Here is a 19307-nt window from a genome sequence, read left to right as displayed (position 1 = left end):
GATTGTGAGCATGATGATTGCACCCTCAACAGAAACACCCCCGCCTCCTACTTAACGCACACAGAAACAACAACCTCTCCCGCCATCTGCCATCCCTGACCCTGTCATTCAATGGATAATGCATTTGACTGAACAGCAGCACACTGGGGCGAACGCAGCGGCACCCTCGTGTTCTCGTGTCACCCACGTTGCGTGCAAAGGAGGCAGAGGGAGAGACGGAAGGCGGGGAGGTGGGTGAAAGCTATCCCAGGTGATGAGGTGTAGCGGAGCTCTCCTCTCCTTACAGTCACTGGAAACCAGCTTAAAAACACACATGCGCACGCTGCTATCAATTCCTTTGCGGCCCAATGAGGGAGTGGGAGGAGGTAGAGAAGGAGGTAGAGAAGGAGGGAAGGGATAAAGAGAGAGGGAGGGAAAGGGAGGAGGGAGTGTGTCTGTGTGTGTGTGTGTGTGTGTGTGAGTGAGAGAGAGAAAGAGAGCGACAGCGAGCCAGAGACGGAGAGGGAGAGGGGGGGGGGATGGAAGGAGCTGTATGGGGCTGTGATAGTCTCTCCTCCTGGATGCTGCCTTTTCCCTTCATGGCGTTGTCCCTCCTTTGTACGGTCACCCTGTGTCCCCAGGAGCAGGCACTGGCACACGGACCAGCACTCAGCCACGGAGCCGGGGATGAATCAGCCCCAACAAAGAGCCTTTGAGATGGCAGCGTGTGCTTCTGCCTGGAGGGAGGAACGCATCAGGTTTTCCCAGGCAAGCGGCAGCCTGCAGTGTGCGCTTGCTTGAAAGCCAGCACTCCTCGTCGTTGTATGAGAGAGAGAGAGAGAGGGAGGGCATCTATGTCCATGTGAGTGTATGCGTGTGAATGAGAGTGTATAATAGTGTATGTGAGTGTGTGTGTGCGCACTCCCGCTTCCAATCCTTCCTGAAGGAGAGAGGCTCTCCTCTTCACTAGACGGCAAGGTAAGGGAGAAGCCTTGTTTTTTTTCTCCTCTAACAATGATGTATCCCCTTCAGAGCCTGTTTCCTCTTTCCACAGTGAGGACAGTGGGGTAAAGAGGGGGGGGGGGAGGAAAAGAGGCTTAACGTCATTGATGAAGAGCAGGCTATAGCGTGCCGTCGGTTGGCATCAGCCTTGGTGGAGGAAGAGAAGAAGGAGGTGGAAAGGCTGTGAACGGAGTGCAGTGCAGCCCAGGTGCTGATGTGGAGGGGAAATGGAGAAATAAAGGGAAGACAGAGAGGGTTGCTGGATGTATTCAGTGATGGACTGCATCTCAAAAGAGCCTTCACCTTATGCTCATCCCTCCTCTAAATCCTCACATCCCCTTTCTCCCTACGAGTCGTGCCTCTTCTGTCCTCAACCTCTATTTCAAGTAAAAGGATACAACAATCTCATCAAGATGGATCACACTTGACAAATACAGACTGTGTCATTGCTATGGGCACTGTGGACAGAAGCTTCCTGTTTTTTTTACCATTGTGTATTCTAGCATGTGTGTGTGTGTGAGTGTGAAGGCTGAGTTCTCAGCTGATCTTTCTGGTCCTACCAGTGCATAAGGATTCAAGCTTCAAGCTGTATGTATACTCACAGCCGTAGCAGGATGCTGTGGCAAAGCAGGCCCAGAGGAGACTGATGTGACACATTTTGTTTACAGCATTTCCTTTCATACTGAAATGTAGAAAACCTGTTGTGTGAGAGCTTGCATGGACGTGGGAGAACTGTGACTGACTCTGAATTTGAGACATTAAGAAACAAGGAATCTGCTCTTGTTAAAAACAGGTTGTTAAGTCTTTCTTTTAGTCGCTCTATTAGAAATCCTCAGTGAAAATCAATCTAAGGCTAAGGTGCTTTAAAGAAGTGTATAGATTTTAGTTTTCGTGGGACGCTTTAGCATCCCCTTTGCACTCATTCTTATCGACAGAATTGCACTCATGCACTTGCTTAGGAGTTGCGACTGCAGACATATACTGTACGGGGTCACCACAAAGGACTAAACTGTACTCTCTGTATTTGTGTTTTTAGTAGTGCAGTTCATAAGTCTGACGATGATGTAACTGAGGCTCTGCACTTCTTAAACTACCATGTGTTTGTGTCTCAGGTTACTCATTGATATTCAAGGAGGAGGAGGGAAAGGGTAGAGGAGGTGACAGAGAAGGTCTCTTTGGAGCATGCACACACACGCACATACAGCTGGACATCTGCTTCACTGAGGACGATGTGTACACTCCGAAGTCGTTTAGAAGTTTTTTGGAGGCCGTCTCATGTCGCCCATCTTGCTTTTTCGCTCTCAGTCCAACAGAAAACCAGCAGCACAGACTCTACTGCATGTACCGGGACACTGACTGAACACAACACGCAGGTGTAGGTGGTACATCCTCGTCATGCGCCCTGCTGTGTTAATGGTTGTTTTAAGGAATGCTTGTGTCGTGGTCATGTCAGCCGAAGGAAGGGACAGCGAGCATTAGCAGCTTAGCGTCGCCACCGGCCGCGAGACGTCAAGCACTAAGGATTAAGACAGAGTCCAAATTAGGACAGCATGCCATGATTCCCCCTCTCCGGACTGAAACAGCACCCATGCTGGGTGACAGGGGAGTGCAGCCCAGTAGGTGCAGATTGATGCCACGAAGGAATCGGAGGTTAAATATGGCTGGTGCTTTTTTCCCTGGGAGAGACATGCTGAGGCGTGGGCTAAAAAAATATAAATCAAAGCTTTCATAAGCACACGCGCGTACAGTAAAGCTTGCACAGAGTACTGGCGCATCAATAAATTAGACCCAAGAGAGTAGAGTTGGGCTCGTACCATTGGTCCAGGCTGATCATACGTCTCTATCACCACAGCGTCAAATTGTTCAAAGCACTTGTGAGAGCCAAGAGGATCTTTAATTAAACAGAGTGTTGGTCAGTGTTGCATTTCCGTACTATCCTGCCTAGCCCTTAGCACATTGTTATACAGAATGGAGAAGCATACTTCCTGAGTTAAGAGTTTGTTTTTCTAGTGATGTGTCAGCATCCCATGAAAGCCCCAGGACACTAGAAGTGTTGCTTTTACAATGTCATTATGTTGAGGTGTTTGGATTAGATGGAGATCGTGCATTTACGTCCACACTCTTCGCTGCGGGGGCACAACAAACTAGTTTTCTGGTCCATTTTCTGGTCCGGGAGAATCAATGCCAACATGTCAGGTGACAGAGTGATATACGTGCTCTGTTGATGAAAGTAAGTGTTCTGTCCTCCATTCCCCTTTACTGTGGCTTGTTCAATGCAGACAAAGCTGCTCAAGACGACGGAGAAAAGACATTACATCTTCAAACCGGAGATTGCTGCTATCCACAAAACTGTGCCACTAAATTGGACAACAAAAAAACGTGTGAAGATGTATTTTCACTGCGCCGACACTTTAAATCTAAGTCATCCTAATCCGCGTCTTTATTCTCTTCATTTCTGTCCTCTCGCTTTCTTCTCTATTCCATCTCTTGAGTGTCCAGACGCTCCTTTCCTCCCTCATTCTTTCTCTTCCTGTCAATATTAACACAAGACTAATGTGCACTCCTGCGCAGATGTCTGCCCTTGAAAAACTGACATCCCACGTTGTTGGGCACGGGCATCACATATTTTGCTATACTCTTCCAATCCTGAGGCCTTTTTCTTACTCAGTCAGTGCACAAGACAATGACAGACACACTCTTTGAATGTTTACTCTCTCAGAATGGCAGTGCTCTGAGACTTCAAACCATTTCCGACTTGAACTACTTCATACAGAGGTTTGAGTGAAGGCCATACCCATGACGCATCGCTGCGAGTTATGTGACATTTGAAATACCCCGAGATATGTCACTATCAATGAACTCTCTGTGTGAATATGGGTCATCTCTGCTCAACGACCAATTTCACAAACTGAAATGTAAAGGCAAAATATGCCATTTTTTTCAATCATAATTTGCACACTCTGCACTTTAACCGTGCTTCACTTTTCATAAACTATATACTGAAAATAGTCTATAACTTTCACTTCACATGCCCTCGGCTCGGGCATGCTCTACATCATGTCCTTACCCCTGAGTGGAGCTTTTATCAGAAATACTTCGAGGACAGGGAAAGTTGTGGTTTGACCGCTTTAGAAAAACCTGGCCCACATCTTCACCTGCATCTTCTCTTGGCTGCTGACCCTTTTGAATGGCTCCTTCGATGTCAAGATCCTCGACCAAGAGTCTAAAAGTCATGCTCGTGCGGCTCTGTGGGGCTATACATTGGCACAGCAGAGCAAGCATGCTAACATGCTCCCAATGACAATGCTGACATGCTGATTCTATTCATGTATCATGTTTATTATCGCCATCTCAGAACATTTGCTAATTAGCAGAAAACAAAAAGTGCAGCTGCATGTATTTGGTCATAAGCCTAAGTTTAGGACAGATAGAAAATTTGGACCTGATGAAAAGTCGGGGGGGGGGACGAACCATCAAAAGTTGTGCATTTCATCCTTTGCTGTTTGTGTAGCGAATTCAAGGCAATCCACCCACTAATTGTTGAGACATTTTACTAAAAATAACAAACATGGACCTCACAGTGGTGCTAGAGGAAACGTCAGTGAATCACCAAAGTCGTTGGGATTCATCCTCTGTAGACCTTATGGCAATCCATCCCATAGTTGCTGAGTTATTTCAGACTGGACCAAAGTGGTGAACCGACTAACCAACCGACATTGCCATCTCTAACCGCTAGCAACGGCTAAAAAAAAGAAAAAAGCTAAACTGTGCTCACAGCCATAGCCAGATTTGCACAATGGGCAACTTTACAGAGGCAGCAGATGTGTGTCATCCTCCAACATTCCTTGTATTCCAAGTGCTTTGTCGTGCATGATGTGTTAGACCACTAGCATGAAATATGCATGAAAGCGACATGTTATTCCATGTCATTAAGTGTAGCTCATTACATAACTTGTCGTCTCCTATTGACAATCCTTCCATGTCTGCAGAGGTGACTTCAAAGAGAAAGCAGACATGAACTTAAATCATAAACACTGCTATTGTACTGTCCGGTCACGTCCAGCGCTTGTGTACCTTTTTCATGCCCTCAGATGGCATGTGTGTAAATGCGTGTGTGTATGTACGTGCGTGTGTGTGTGTGTAACAAAGCACAAGGAAAAGGAAGAGATGACCAACCAAGACCCCCTTCCTCCCTCTTGAGAGGCAGTCTCATTACACTCAAAGGGCAGAACGGTCATCATAATGAAGCTGATAGAGAAGCAATCTCTAAGCCCCCCAACACTGCACTGCAGAGTCTAACACAGCACATAAGACCTTGATGCTATCTTCACCACTATGAAATAGATGTAGCCCCCTGTCATTTAGCATAGCCGGATTATGCTTGTACGTGCAACGACAAACACAAAAAGAGGATTACCTGTTCTCCATCGTTTCCCACCCTCATCTCGTTATTTGACATGAATTCCTGTACAAAATAAACACGCGTCTGGTGATAGGGAGGAGGGGTGGTGGGAGGCATGATGTGTCCTAAAATTAGATCAGTGAAGGACTGAACACCATACTAATCCTGCTAGCGCGGTCACCTGCACACTCACTACATTTCTGCATGCATGCCAACTAAAAAAAAAGAAGAAGATACAAGCAGAAATCAGGGCAAATAGAAAAAAAAAGTAATCATTCAACAGAGCTCGGAGCACTAACATCGAGCAAATCCAATACCTCTCTTATCTCTCGACCCCCTCCCACTCATCCACAACACAACCTGCTCGGGGTGATTTGAACATGAGAGGAATGCAAGCATGCCCTCTCCTCTTCTGTCATGTTGTCTGTGGGAAACGTATGGATTGCCTGCTTGCATTTCTGCATGGCATGAAAGGCATGGGCCACTCTGTCAGGTGAAGAAGCGCTGTCAGTTGGGGGGGGGGGGGTTAAGTCTGAGATTCATTTGAGCCTGGTAAAGAGATGTATGGCTGTGATTAAGTGGTGGTTCTGCAGAGAAAACGGGATCTATTCGATTGTTTTACCCAATCTGCATGCTCCATCATCCTTTTCATTTTTTTTTTAAGGGTTTAAGGGTTTGTTTAGTCAGACTTTACAAGCAGACCTCATGTGATTTTCTGAGTGAGATTTTAGTTCTTACCGATTTGTGGATTTTCAGGTCGCGTATTTGGATCTATTTAAGTTTTTTGCTCCAGCACACAGTTGTAGAGATGGAAATACCTAATGTAGCACAATTTCGGAGTGACCTCATCCTCTTTGGCTCTTCATATCTCTGACAGCAGCCGGCTGAGTTTTGCCTCAGCACTTTGATAGATTCAAGACAAGCCACTGAGGCATAGGGTCAAGTCCCTACAGTTTAGAGAGATGTGACCAGAAAGCGTGATTATGCACTGTGCAAGTTCAGCTCTGTGCATACGTACTGTCTGACGAGCTTACAAATCAATAGAATATTGTTACAAAGACAGTCACAAGCTTGGCGGGGTAACAGGGTTCAATAGAAAGCCAGTTGCATGTGATTAAAGCATGTAAATCAATAATTGCGTCAACTTTTAATTAATTTTGCCCAAGCATGAATCAACATGTGTGTTGTGCATGTGTGTGTTTCTGCTTGCCTCTAATATCTCAGTGGTTAGAAAAACGAGAATAAATAATGAATGCTGTGATATGTTCTGTTCTCTGCTGCTTTGAACTGATGAAGCTTGATGAAGCACTATAGCAGCCTTCCTATTTGTGCTATTATCACCCCATTATAGCTGGCAGTGGAGTACTGTAGCAGTTTGCATTTGACTCATGAGTAAATATTGATCGATCTGCTTGTAAAAGGATACATGAGTGCTATGTGTAAATATTTGTTTGGGAAATGCCAACATCTGCACGCTGAACAGCTATCTAAGCAGATAGTCTCGTGTGCAGCGGAAAAAGAACATAGCAGAGATTGCAATCTCCTGTTTTGCAGCTTGTTTTCTCAAGCGTTCGTTATTCAAAAAGCAGCCACAATTGGTGCTTAAAAGCCTTTCTGTGTCTGTAGGAGGGAAACTAAATCCCTGTCTCTCTAATACATCCAGGTCTGACTCTAATCTTGGCCCCGAATCCTATCCCCCCCCTCCTGAGAGCCCTCACAACATAATGTCCCTGTCACATGGAATTAAAGTCCTTCCCAGCGCCACATTATGTACATAGGGAGGCACAGTGATTTACTTATGCAACACTTAGCATATTAGCCCTGTGATGGAATTATCCTCGGATGGGGACACCCCCCTATCCTTACCCCACCTTCCTTTAATGAAGCAGGTTTGGCTGAATGTAACCAGTGGGCCTGACCTCCTTTTACCCTCTGGTGATGAGACGGGGCGAGTGGAGTAGTCACCAATACAGTTGATGCAGATTAGAGCCGCACTGGTCCGAGGGCGGAGGTGGAGAAGGGGGCGGCGGCCAGCGTGATCTTCTGCTGAGCTGCGGACGAGTGCAAAACTCATTTCCTCTACTCCCACCATTTCCCAGTGCATGATGAGAGATTGTATCTGATATTCAAGGGGCACCTTGTAGATTGTGCTGAAATAAACAAGACTAGGAGTCCACAGCCATGCAGTGCTAACATTCTCACAATGATAATGCTAGCATGTTCATGTTAAGCAGGTATAGTGTTTAGTTGAGATATATTTCAGTCGCAACTGACAGACTGACCAAAAGACCAGCATTGACATCCCTAGAGCCACACAGCTAGCATGGCTAGCCGGAACGTCCTCCATACTGAGAGCCACATGAAACAGTATTAATACTAATCATGAGACTTAAATGTGAGTGATTATCTCCCAGTACAGCTGTGCAGCTGAGGAAATTAGATGTAATGTATTTAATTATTTCCCAACACATGAATGAAAAATAATGCTTGACATACACAAAACCAGAGTTAGTGGCTCACCAAACTCATGGCCATCCGTCCAAGGATTAAATGGTTACCCTCCCTGCAATCAAGGGCACACAAGCTACTAATTAGGACAGGATATGAAAGAGGTTTATGAAGGATAGCCTGCCATAGTATTTGTGTATGTGCATGAGCGTGTGTGTGTCTGCGTGTTGTACTCGTCCTGCTAATGCACTGAAAGCCTGTGGGCGCTGGCCAGCTCGGCCGCGTGCTCATCAGTAAAATGGCACAAAGAATGAATAAGCCTTGATTGACCAGATATCCTTCATTACACATGTGCTTACAAATCCATCCACTCTCCTTGGAGCCATTCTCACAGGCACACGTTTGTGACAGCCAACAAGACAGTCCAGGGACATACACAACCCAGACATGGAACAGCTTTTAGATGAACCATTTGAATATTTTCTCCCACGTGGAAAGATCCTCTGCTGTCAGATTGTATTTGAACACACTTGGTCCGAGAGTAGATCATAAGAGAGAGCGTTCATTCCGTGGCAACATCGATTTGGTCACTGGGGCAGAAGAGATTTGCCAAAATTTCAAATGTCAAGATTACAGTTACTTGAACATGTGCTGTCTGTAATATTGAGTGCAGTTTATTAAAGGGTGAATTTTTTTCCCCTACAGGGTCATTTTGAATCAGGCAAGCTGTCGCCCTCGAGGACCTGAGGATGTTCCGCAAGAAGAAAAAGAAGAGGCCTGAGATATCAGCGCCCAAGAACTTTGAGCACCGTGTCCACACCTCATTTGACTGCAAGCGTGGCTGCTTTGTGGGCCTGCCGACGCAATGGCAGAGCCTGATAGAGAACCTGCGCAGACCCAAACCCATGGTGGACCCTTCTAGGATCACAGAGGTGGAGCTGAGGCCAAAGAAGGTACACCACACCTTCCACTCAGCTCTTCATTGCTCTTCTGACCTGACCTTTAACTGATCACTAATAACTAGCACACCATTGAACCAGGCACTCATTAAGCTAAAATCTCAGAGAGACTGATGCATAAAGATATGCTGCCTGTTGTATTGAGGCAGAAGTGACCGGTGCTGCGAAGGAATCCTGATGTCTCAGAAAATGCCACAATCCTCCGATGACAACGTGGAAGGAAGGCATGCTCCCCTCCGCATCTTTTTGCTTTCATATCTATCATGGGGCTGGGCTGATGACCCTGCTGTGTACACTGACAGTACAATGTTGAATACTCAGAGGGGCCATAAGATTTATTACTCCACACAGGCAATTATAACAGTGCATGGTGCCTTCCCACAGATGTCGAACAGAAGGGATGAAAAAGTGCAGGTACAGCAAAGGAAATACCAGTCAGTGATAGAGCCTGCAAATCGAAGGATTTCTGTCCTTCACGTAGCAAACATTCGATTCTGTTTGTCACCCTCCAGAAAATAAATAGACATTTTAATTTAATTGATGCCCTGACGTGATTAATGCTGTTCACAATGAGAACCATCATGTCAGCATCTAGGTCAGATTTGTGGTTTTAGGAGCGTTATCAAGAGGAGTGTGGTGTTACCCACAAGAACTTTATAATGCAAAAAACAAAACATTTGGATGAAAATACAGATTATTGCTCTGAGGAAAAGAGGATGTGAGATTTGAAAAATTATGTTGTTTCAACTACAACATCTTCTAGAATAGGATATCTCACCAGGGCCATTATCACCTGCCATTCTCTCCTCTCAGAGAGGTGCTGCGGTGAGATGTCATCTGACCTCTGCCCCCTGTGCAGATGTAATGGCACCGAACCAGGGAAACAGGAGAGGCTGTTGACTGGCTGTGAACTGAACATGACTCTACCCTGAGAGTGACTGATGAGCTACCACACACTCTCGCATGCAGTTGCTACAATCTCACTACTCTGGCAAAATATCTTAAGTTTGTCTGATCCTTTTCTGTCAGGGCAGGTTTGCCTTCACATGCCTGCTATCTATGCATACCATCTGAAAGGTCATAGCAATGTTCTGAATTTTGCAACATAGGAACAGTTGTAGAAGCTCTGACTTTATAGTGCATCGCCCGATACATCTGCTTGGTATATTTAACAGTGTATTGTCAGAATGGGGAAATGATTTAGTCGTTGTGTCTGAAGAATGACAAAGATGTCAGATTACAGATTCTCAAGTCTAAATTTAACTCGCCTCTGAGCAATGATTATGTCACTCTCATTATTCCTTTCAGTCCAAATTCTTTCTATAATGTGATCATGACATGCAATGTGATAAAAGATAAACGCCTCTCCTCTTTCAGACCATTGTGCGGGGGAGCATGATCGGTCACGGAGACTACATCGCAGCCATGATCAATGATATGAACCGTCTGTCTGTGACCAGTTCTAACTCTTTGAGGAAGAGCAGCCCCTCAGCCAGGAAGAGGGCCCAGTCACTGGGAAGGCTGGGGGAAGTGAACGAGGGAGACACTTACCAGTACGAGGGCCTGACCCAAGATGATGATGAAGACTACGAGGATGCGGGTCAAGACCAGTGGAGGGACAGGGCCAGGAACATCCACAGTGAAACCAACACCCCCTACTTGGGCATGAAAAGGAGCATCACTCTGCATCCAAATGGGATCTTACCAAAGGCCAAGTCTACATATGAAGTCAGCGTCAGCTCTCTGGAAGGACCCTCGCAACCGGTTCCGTCGCAGAACATCCCGGTGCTGAGTCACGGAGCTTATATGAGCGGTGAGGTGGGCAGCCCTCAGGAGAGAGTGATATGGAAGAGAGAGTTCCAGCTTCCCAGGGGAGTGCCACCAAATCAGAGACCTATGGCTTGTTTTTACAGCCCAGCTATGACTGTACAGCAGCCTCATAGCGATCAAGCGACAGTCATCACGGAGTTTCGGCCCAACGTACCGATGTACATGCACCCCCAGAACAGCCCCGGGAGGCCGTTCTCCTCTTATGACCTGAAAGTAAGTCTGACATTACAGCAGTTTCTTTGCACATCTTTGTGGCCAGTAAGTGCACAGATAATACATTATTCATAGAATACACAATTTATGCATATTTTTGCAAACGTTATGCACATCATATTACTAGGACTAGTTTGTGCATGAGCTCTGAATCCATTGAATACTAGTTTTTTTGTCAAGCAATCATTTTCAAGCTGAGGTTGTAGAAACTTTAGTGAGGCAGCATATTGATTGGATTTACACTAAAGGTGATTAAAACTGGGTTTGACTATTTTATTTGATTCTAGAGTTAAAATGTGAAATGTGGGTTTAAAGTGGCAGTGGGGTTATAAAAGTTGAGAGATGGTGTGTTTGGCAAGATCTCAGCGGGACACTCGGGTTCTATAGCACCCTCTTTACATGGGTCATATCAGGTGAAGAGGATGCAGAGTGAGAGGGAAGGACTTGATTTACATTCACTTTTAAAGCAGGTCTTGAACCCCAGGCAGGCGGCCAACTCTCTTTCAGCTCTCTGCCTTAATGTTCTTCACCCTTTTCTCTTTTATCGTTCAGGCAGAGTCGGCAGTGAGGTACCTCTCCGGCTTCCTGCCCACTGGCAACAGCAGTCCTCTTGTCGGCGGCATCAGACCTCAGCGAACTGTGCGCTCCTCGGCTAGCTACACGCTGGGACTGTCTCCTAACATGGGGCTGAGGCCCAATGGGCCTGACCCCTTCCTCAGACACTCTGGATGCCTCAATCCTCCCTACCCCCGGCAAGACAGCCCTTCCCAGCCTCGACCCTCCCCTACAGGCTCACTAGCCACCAGTCCTCCAGGCACATGCTCCCCTGCTTTCAGGCCCCCACAACATCCTTCACCCAGACCACCACCAGACCCACCAAAGGTGACCCATGAACAGTTTAAGGCGGCCCTGCAGATGGTGGTAGACAAGGGTGATCCACGGTCCTACCTGGAAAACTTTGTGAAGATTGGGGAGGGCTCAACTGGGGTAGTGTGTATCGCTACAGAGAAGCACAGCGGCAGGCAGGTGGCGGTGAAGATGATGGACTTGCGGCGGCAGCAGAGGAGAGAGTTGCTCTTTAATGAGGTACAATATTCAAATACGTACAAAGTGATTCCCAAAAACAAACTGCACAAATCTCCAACAAACAATGCATTCAAGGTTACAGCAACACATTTGAGGATTCAGGTTTGCTATTCTTTGTGGTCTAGCATGTAAGGGATAATTTAAGTTTATTTCAACTCAGCGTGGCTCTATGGCTCATGCTTACTTCGCACTCGCCACCTTCGTTGTAAACAAGGACTTGCAAGAACAACATATCTCGAAACAAGCTGTGTGATTCTCCTACAGCTTTTCCATTAAACATGATTTCAGTATTCAACTTTTGAAATGCTCGTCTCCACCTGGAGCATTGATGTTGGCTTTTTCTCCCCCTAAATCTCTACAACACAGATGGCAAGTGCCAGTTAGCATGACCCATTGAGTCATAATAGCCACATTATTGGAAGTGTGTCAGGTTGAAATAAACCAGACTTTTCCATAAATGCTTTGAGGGGTACTCCATTGATTTTACACATTTACACACTTTAGTTTGCCCGTCTACTGCTTAGCTTGTACAGTTGTAAAATGTCTTCTGTGGCTCTGGAGGGAGCTAACGTTTGTGAAAATAACCCCTGATTATGCTATCTGGGATATCTCGGCTTAGGCTCGGAGAAATTGAAAGATGTGGGTGTTTGCCAAACCGAATTAGAGCCTGATCAATACTAAAGAGTAAAAGTCAGGATATTTTTGACCAGCTTTGTCTCCTAACTTTATAAAAGGTCTACACTAACTATGTCTCTAAAGATGTTGGTACTATAGTGAATGTTTTTCTTGTTGCAGGTGGTCATCATGAGGGACTATCAGCACAGAAATGTGGTGGAGATGTTTAAGTCAGCCCTGGTGGAGGAGGAGCTGTGGGTTATCATGGAGTACCTGCAAGGTGGAGCACTGACCAACATTGTGTCTGAAACTAGGTAAAGGCACCAAGAGATCATCTTGGTCCATCTTAAGAAAGCTGCACTGGTGCATTTCTGTTTGGTTGTGATATCATCTTTTGGTAACTAAATCAACCACAAGGGGGTAGTGTGGTATCGACTGCTGAGTGATCAGTGTTGATACTAGCAGCACCAAGACTCAAAAAGATTGTCACTCATCCCTCTCTCTCACCCGATGTCTGCTGCTTTCCTCTTAGGAAAAGTAATAATTCAATGACATAATCGAATACATGCATGTTAAGATGCCATGTGGAAAGTCAATTGTGGTTGAGGATTTGATTCCTTGATGCCGTCACATTTTCCAGTAGTGCATGCATCAAAGAAAAAGGAAAACATATCGACCAGGAGAAGGGAGTAGAATTTTGTCAGGCCGGATTTTCTTTGTGCCGTCAATGTATTTTATGTTATTAACAGATGGCTGGCACGATCTCCATGGGATGACAGCAGGGTTAGATCGCTTGACTTAAAAGGGATGAAAAAATGTCTCTCAAGCAAGATGACATATAAAATGAGCCAACTGTCACAGCCACCGTTTGTCAAAGATAATCAGTATATTGACAGGACAATCAAGAATAAGGAGTATTTTACCTCTGTTTTTCCTGGACACAGTCTGGTGTCAAATTATCTATTTAGACTCATTAAAGTCTCCCTAAATAAAAGAAGAAGACTTACTGCTTAAATTACAGCAGGAAGTATACAGCACTCTGTTAGGTAAATCACACCTTGTGTTTTCAGTGGGCACAGGACCTTGCTTGCCGTTTGAGAATGAGCATGTTTTGTTGGACATTCTGCTGTGTGGGAGTTGTTGTTTTGAACCTTCCCCTCTTTATCGTTGCCCTTAATGCAAGGTGATTCATGGGTTTCAACTTTCTCAGCTGTTGATTTGAACTCTTAATGGGAAAGTGTGAAATGTTAATGTAAAATCTGTTTGTGTGTGCGTTATCCTGCAGGCTGAGTGAAGAGCAGATTGCCACAGTGTGTGAAGCTGTTCTGCAAGCCCTGGCCTATCTGCATTCACAGGGAGTCATCCACAGAGACATCAAGAGCGATTCTATACTACTCACATTAGACGGAAGGGTAAGATATTTTGTTACTCTTTCTTTCTTTTCTGTTTTTCGCTATCTTGATTGTAAGGTCTTTCTCTTGTTCCCCCCAGGTCAAGCTGTCAGACTTTGGCTTCTGTGCTCAGATCAGCAAGGACATCCCTAAAAGGAAATCTTTAGTGGGAACACCCTATTGGATGGCTCCCGAGGTCATCTCCAAATCACCATATGGCACTGAGGTGAGGAGGCCCACATTCAAATGCACTCATGCTGAATAACAACGGTGATCTCTGTCATGTGGCGTAAATGCCAAGAGAGGCAATCTCTGCTGTAAGATCTGTAACATAATTTACATGTGTGATCCTGCACCAGGTGGATGTTTGGTCGATGGGTATCATGGTGGTGGAGATGGTGGATGGAGAGCCCCCGTACTTCAGTGAAACCCCTGTAGCAGCTATGAAGAGATTGAGGGATGAGCTGGCTCCTACTGTGCGAAATGTCAGCCAGGTACAAGAACAGACAGACATACCTGCAAAACTAGTAATATTCCCGTCATCCTCAGCTGTGCTTGTACACTGTACACTGGGTTTAGCGCTAATAAGCAAATGTTAGCATGCTGATATACCAAATTAGGACTGTGGACCTGCTAAACATTATCGTGATACAACATTATCAACAACAATATCTGATATGACGCTCACATTTTCATTGTGAGCATGGTAGCATATCGCTGTACCTAAGCACAGTCTCACAGAGCCAGTAGTTTAATTATTGTAATAAATAACGACCGCAGCAATTCATTGGTGTTGAAGTATATGTACCTATTGCTCTCTGGTCCAGATCTCCCCCGTTCTAAAGGACTTCCTGGACCGTATGCTGACTCGGGACCCCTTTGAGCGGGCCACCGCCACTGACTTGCTGGAGCACCCCTTCCTGCTGCAGAGCGGCTCACCTCAGTGCCTGGTTCCACTGGTGGAGCAGTACCGCAAGCGCATGTCCCGTTGCTGACCCCGTGGGGCTCCCGCTACCCAACACCCACCTTCAGTCTGACCTGAACAGGCGAGGACCAGCACCGGGGTCCAACTCTAGCACCCTAGCCAACGGGAGATCAGCTCCAGGGAAAGTAGACCCAGACAGCATGTTGCTGCCAGAGTGATGGTGGCAGGATGGCAAGTTTGGTTGACAGACACCGCATGGTCTCAGGCATGAGAGAAGCACTTTAGGAGTGAGATAAAGGCAGCATGCAGTTCCTCACCTCTCAACCGAATATTGATTAGCTTACTGTTACATTCAGTGGGATTCAACGCAACACAACATGGTGCATATCAGCTGAGAGCAAAAATCAATATTCCATGTAACTATATGTAATGAACATGCACTACTCTAAAGATCCTTTCTAGTGTTCATAGTGGGCATTATTGCTAGCAGTGTAAAGCTTATGAAGCTGTTAGGCTCCACACCACAGTAGCTCATTGTGACATTATTAAGGAAGAATGAAGTTACCTCTGCACACTCACACTCTCTGTTGTGGAAACATGACAACAACCTGGTCAGTACACTCTACAAACACTGACGGTAGACTATTTGCTTGGCCAAATGGAGGCACACCTGGCCTGATGTGAATGCTTGAATATGTACCAAACTGGGACGTGAAAGACAATTCTCCGTTATTAGCATAATAAATGGGTAGATGAAAGCCCAGCTGCTACTATTGGGCTATTGGAACATCACCAGTACCATATTTCTCTTTTTCATATTTATTCTTTATTTCCAAAAGGTGTCGTGGGTTGTTTGTATGATGTGAATTGCAAATAAGGTTTCATTATTAAGTATGGACTTGAAACATACGCAGATAAATTAATAATGTAAATACAAATACTGAATATTAGGTCATTGTACCTGCTGATCTACTGCAGTAAATTATATGAGATGAATTTAAAATTCTACTTTTCTTTACTGAAATGTGAGTGTACAGTTGTATGTATGTGTGCATGTGTGTGTGTGAGCACATGAGCACATGGATGTGTGTGAGGGGACATCTCAGTGTTTGCTTCTGATACAACCCTCTTTGTATTGTGACGGACTTTTTAAAAATCACAAGACGTGTGTGTTGCTCCTCCAGAAGATGTGTATGACTGTATTTGCATTTGTTTGCCTAGATAAAGCACACAGGCCTGGCATGTGATGCTGCAGGACGTTCACCTGCTGAGAGACACTTTGCACATAGTCTTTGTATTCTGACACGGATACATGTTGACGTGTTTCATGTATTTCTATCTCTGTGGATCATACATGAAAAAGAGAATTACACATTTTAATTTTGTATAAATCAATAAATGATGCATATTGATTCGGAATTCATATTATCCTGCATTTTCCATCACTCACACTCACTCACACACATACATACGCATGCATGAACACTGGTGTTTTCAAGTATTTATTAGGTATTCAGCTTGAATCCTACAGTACACAATCAGTGAATATGTTTAAGCAAAATACATACACTATTTCTTATAAACACATAAGCAATATCAAATACATTTAATTCCAGACAATATAAATCATATATATATACATATGTGAAACAAAAATAATAATTTTCAGTGACTCACAGACTGATGATCTCTTAATTTATAAATTATTTAAAATATAGATTAGCAAAATTGTATGTATGCAATTGAACACTTAGCTTTAAAACCTCTTGATTTTATTGATAAACACTGAAAAAATGAATGAACTGCAACATAAGCAAAAGATTAGTATTTCCTCTGAATTAATAAAACATATCACCAAGCAATCAAACTGTGTTGTCAGAATTTTTGAGCGCTGTAAAAATGTCCCTATTAGCCAGACATTGTGTTATTCTAATCGAGGGCGGACTGAGATGAGCAGCTTTCAAACTCACACTTCACACCACTGATGCTGTCAACGCTTGGCTGGCTGTTGACCTGCTGGTGTGTGTGAGAGAGAGGGAAAGTTTCAGAGCGGGAAATCCGCCCTCGACCGTTTGAGGAGCCAGCCGAACAGTCTATCACCAACCTCATGAACTCTGGTGCGGTAAATCGACGCAGCAGTCTGGTCCCAAGGCCCATGAACCCCGGCGTACGGTTTGGGATCTTCCCGGTCTCCATCTCCTCTCTGGCAAACAGCAATTTGTTGTGTCTGCCGGTCGAGCCAAAGCTTCCCCTCTTCTGCTGCTCTCTTCTGCTTGATGTAGCTATGTCATTAGTCTCTTCTCTCTGTGATTTGACAGTCTCATCGAGTGCTCTCACGGGCTGACTCTTGCCGTTTAAAAGAGGTTTTGGCGCTGAGACCTTTTTGTCAGCATCATTTGTCAGGCCCCGGGTGTTCCCTTGACATTCCATCTTGTCTATCAGGCATCTCTCATCCTGTAGCGATCCTCTCTTTAATTTGCTGGCTGACAGGTTGATGTCGCATACATCACCCTGATAGGACTGCTTTCTGCTGCTCAGAAGGTCCAGGTTAAATGACTTTGCTTTTCCCCAGAGAGGAAAACTTACTGGTGTTTGCTCCTGGAGTCCAGTGTCTCGGCTGACATCTTTCTGGCTTGGCTCAAGCAGAGAGTTCAGTGTTTTAGGTTTTGGCTCTCTAAGCTGGCAGTTCTGCAGTTGTTTGGCAGTGAAGAGATTGCTGTGATCCTCCTCAATCTTGCTTTTCTCTATCTGAGGAGGCAGAGCCCAGCTGTGGCGATGGTTGTCGTCTTGAGACTGGCTCCTGGGGCATCTGAAGCGGTTCCAAAGCCCACGGCTGTCTCCAATCTTCAGCTGTCTCTGAAATACCCCAGGCAGTTGGTCTTCATTGTTACTCAGCTGCTTGGAGAACCTCTCCAGAACATGCCTTGGGAGCCTGTTAGGCAGCCGGCACTCTCCTTCACCGATGGTACCTGAATCAGCAGGTGGATCATCTGTGGCAACACTCCTCCTGCAAGGAAAGTTCAGAATCTGCACACACTGGTTGTGTCCAAAAAATTTGGCCACCTCGATGGCGGAATGACCAGCATTATTGGTTCTGTCCAGCCTCAGTCCCAGTCTTTTGAAAGCCCGGACCAGGAACTCCAGAACCTGGTTGTGCCCAGAAAAGGCAGCATACATCAGAGCGCTGTTACCCCAGGCATCAAAGACTTCTGGGTCAGCATTGAACTGCACTAGAAGCTTGACCATGTCCAGGTAACCCATCTCACAGGCATGGCTCAGGGCAGTCCGACCGTCCTCATCCTGGCAGTTAACATCAGCACCTTTCTCCAGTAGAAGCCGGGTGAACTTGGCCCTGGTACCGGGGTCTTGCAGGCAAACCGCGAACATGAGCGGGGTGCGGTTGTTTTCTGTCTTAGAGTTGATGATCCGTCCGTCCAAAGCGTCCAGGATGAAGCGTGCAAGGTGAACTTTACCACCGTGCATGGCATCAAGGAAGGTCTTGGTGCCAGAGCCCTGGCGTAAATCTTTCGGCCGCATCATTCTTGAACAGCTACTTGCGGAGCTGAGCCAAGACAGAAGGTGACAAATCTGGAGAGAAAGTGTGCAGCAAGTTCTCAGAGATTCTCCGTGTTGACAGTGAGTGCATTTACCTCAGAGTAAGACTCAGAGAGGAGCTGCCAGTGTTTTTATACCTCCCTCTCCACATGCCCTCCCCACGTTGCCTAGGAAACAAATGTCTGAGGACCATTATGCAGTGGCAGCATCCATTCAGCCCGAGCACGCTCTGCCTGGAGAGACATGTATGCTATTTGAACAGAATAATTACTCAAAGAGAAAAAATGGCCTTTGCTTTTCTGTGAGGTCTGAAAGGTTAACTCAGATGCCCCACTTTTGCTTTTCTTTGATGCAAATTAGCTTAATTAACAAATTCCTGCTGCTAAGATTGTAATAATGATAATAATCCAATATAGAAAATGACAGCATTTTAGGAAACCTATGAACAGGGCATTGTGTTGAGTCCCATTTCAAGACAATACTGTTATCAGGACTCTCACGAAAGGTTAGAAGGAAAATTAACATTTTGATTTTTTTTCTTGCCAATATGCCTCTTATTAAATGCAGCATCCATCCTCCACCCTGTGGTTCTGCTTGCATTTTGCTTCAACCACAAATCATAATCCAGTGCAAATTCAAGTTGTTTATTGCATCTTTTGCCAAGGCTTTGTGTGCAAAAAAGGACCCCTTTTGACAGCTGTTTCTCCTCCACAAGAATTTCATTTTAATTGCTAATATAAATCTCAGCAGGGCTAAAACTGTGCCAAACAGTAGAGGTGAGAGAAACATTGCCGGGGTTCAACCTTTCACACTGTTCACCATCCGGCTTCATCAACCTTTATGCAGCACCGAGAGTCATTCAGTCATCTAAACATGGCTGATATTCATCAACAGAACGACAC

General features: G+C 45.3%; 2 protein-coding genes across 2 annotated transcripts; one reads left to right on the top strand and one right to left on the bottom strand.

Annotated features, from left to right (window-relative positions):
- Nucleotides 1-476: 476 nt before the first annotated feature.
- Nucleotides 477-16712, top strand: pak6 (p21 (RAC1) activated kinase 6). The gene is made up of 9 exons (XM_031847657.1): nucleotides 477-957; nucleotides 8537-8784; nucleotides 10168-10833; nucleotides 11386-11919; nucleotides 12715-12848; nucleotides 13820-13946; nucleotides 14026-14151; nucleotides 14285-14419; nucleotides 14753-16712. Exons 2-9 carry the CDS (start codon nucleotides 8581-8583, stop codon nucleotides 14918-14920), a joined length of 2094 nt encoding a protein of 697 aa, XP_031703517.1. The 5' UTR covers nucleotides 477-957; nucleotides 8537-8580; the 3' UTR covers nucleotides 14921-16712.
- On the bottom strand, nucleotides 15150-18495 carry ankrd63 (ankyrin repeat domain 63). Its single transcript, XM_031847658.1, has one exon. It carries the CDS (start codon nucleotides 18388-18390, stop codon nucleotides 16780-16782), a length of 1611 nt encoding a protein of 536 aa, XP_031703518.1. The 5' UTR covers nucleotides 18391-18495; the 3' UTR covers nucleotides 15150-16779.
- Nucleotides 18496-19307: the final 812 nt, after the last annotated feature.

This window comes from Anarrhichthys ocellatus, unplaced genomic scaffold (assembly GCF_004355925.1).
Source record: "Anarrhichthys ocellatus isolate YVR2014 unplaced genomic scaffold, GSC_Weel_1.0 scaffold7, whole genome shotgun sequence".
NCBI classification, from domain to species: Eukaryota; Metazoa; Chordata; class Actinopteri; order Perciformes; family Anarhichadidae; genus Anarrhichthys; species Anarrhichthys ocellatus.
This window is presented reverse-complemented; position numbering and strand designations above follow the sequence as displayed.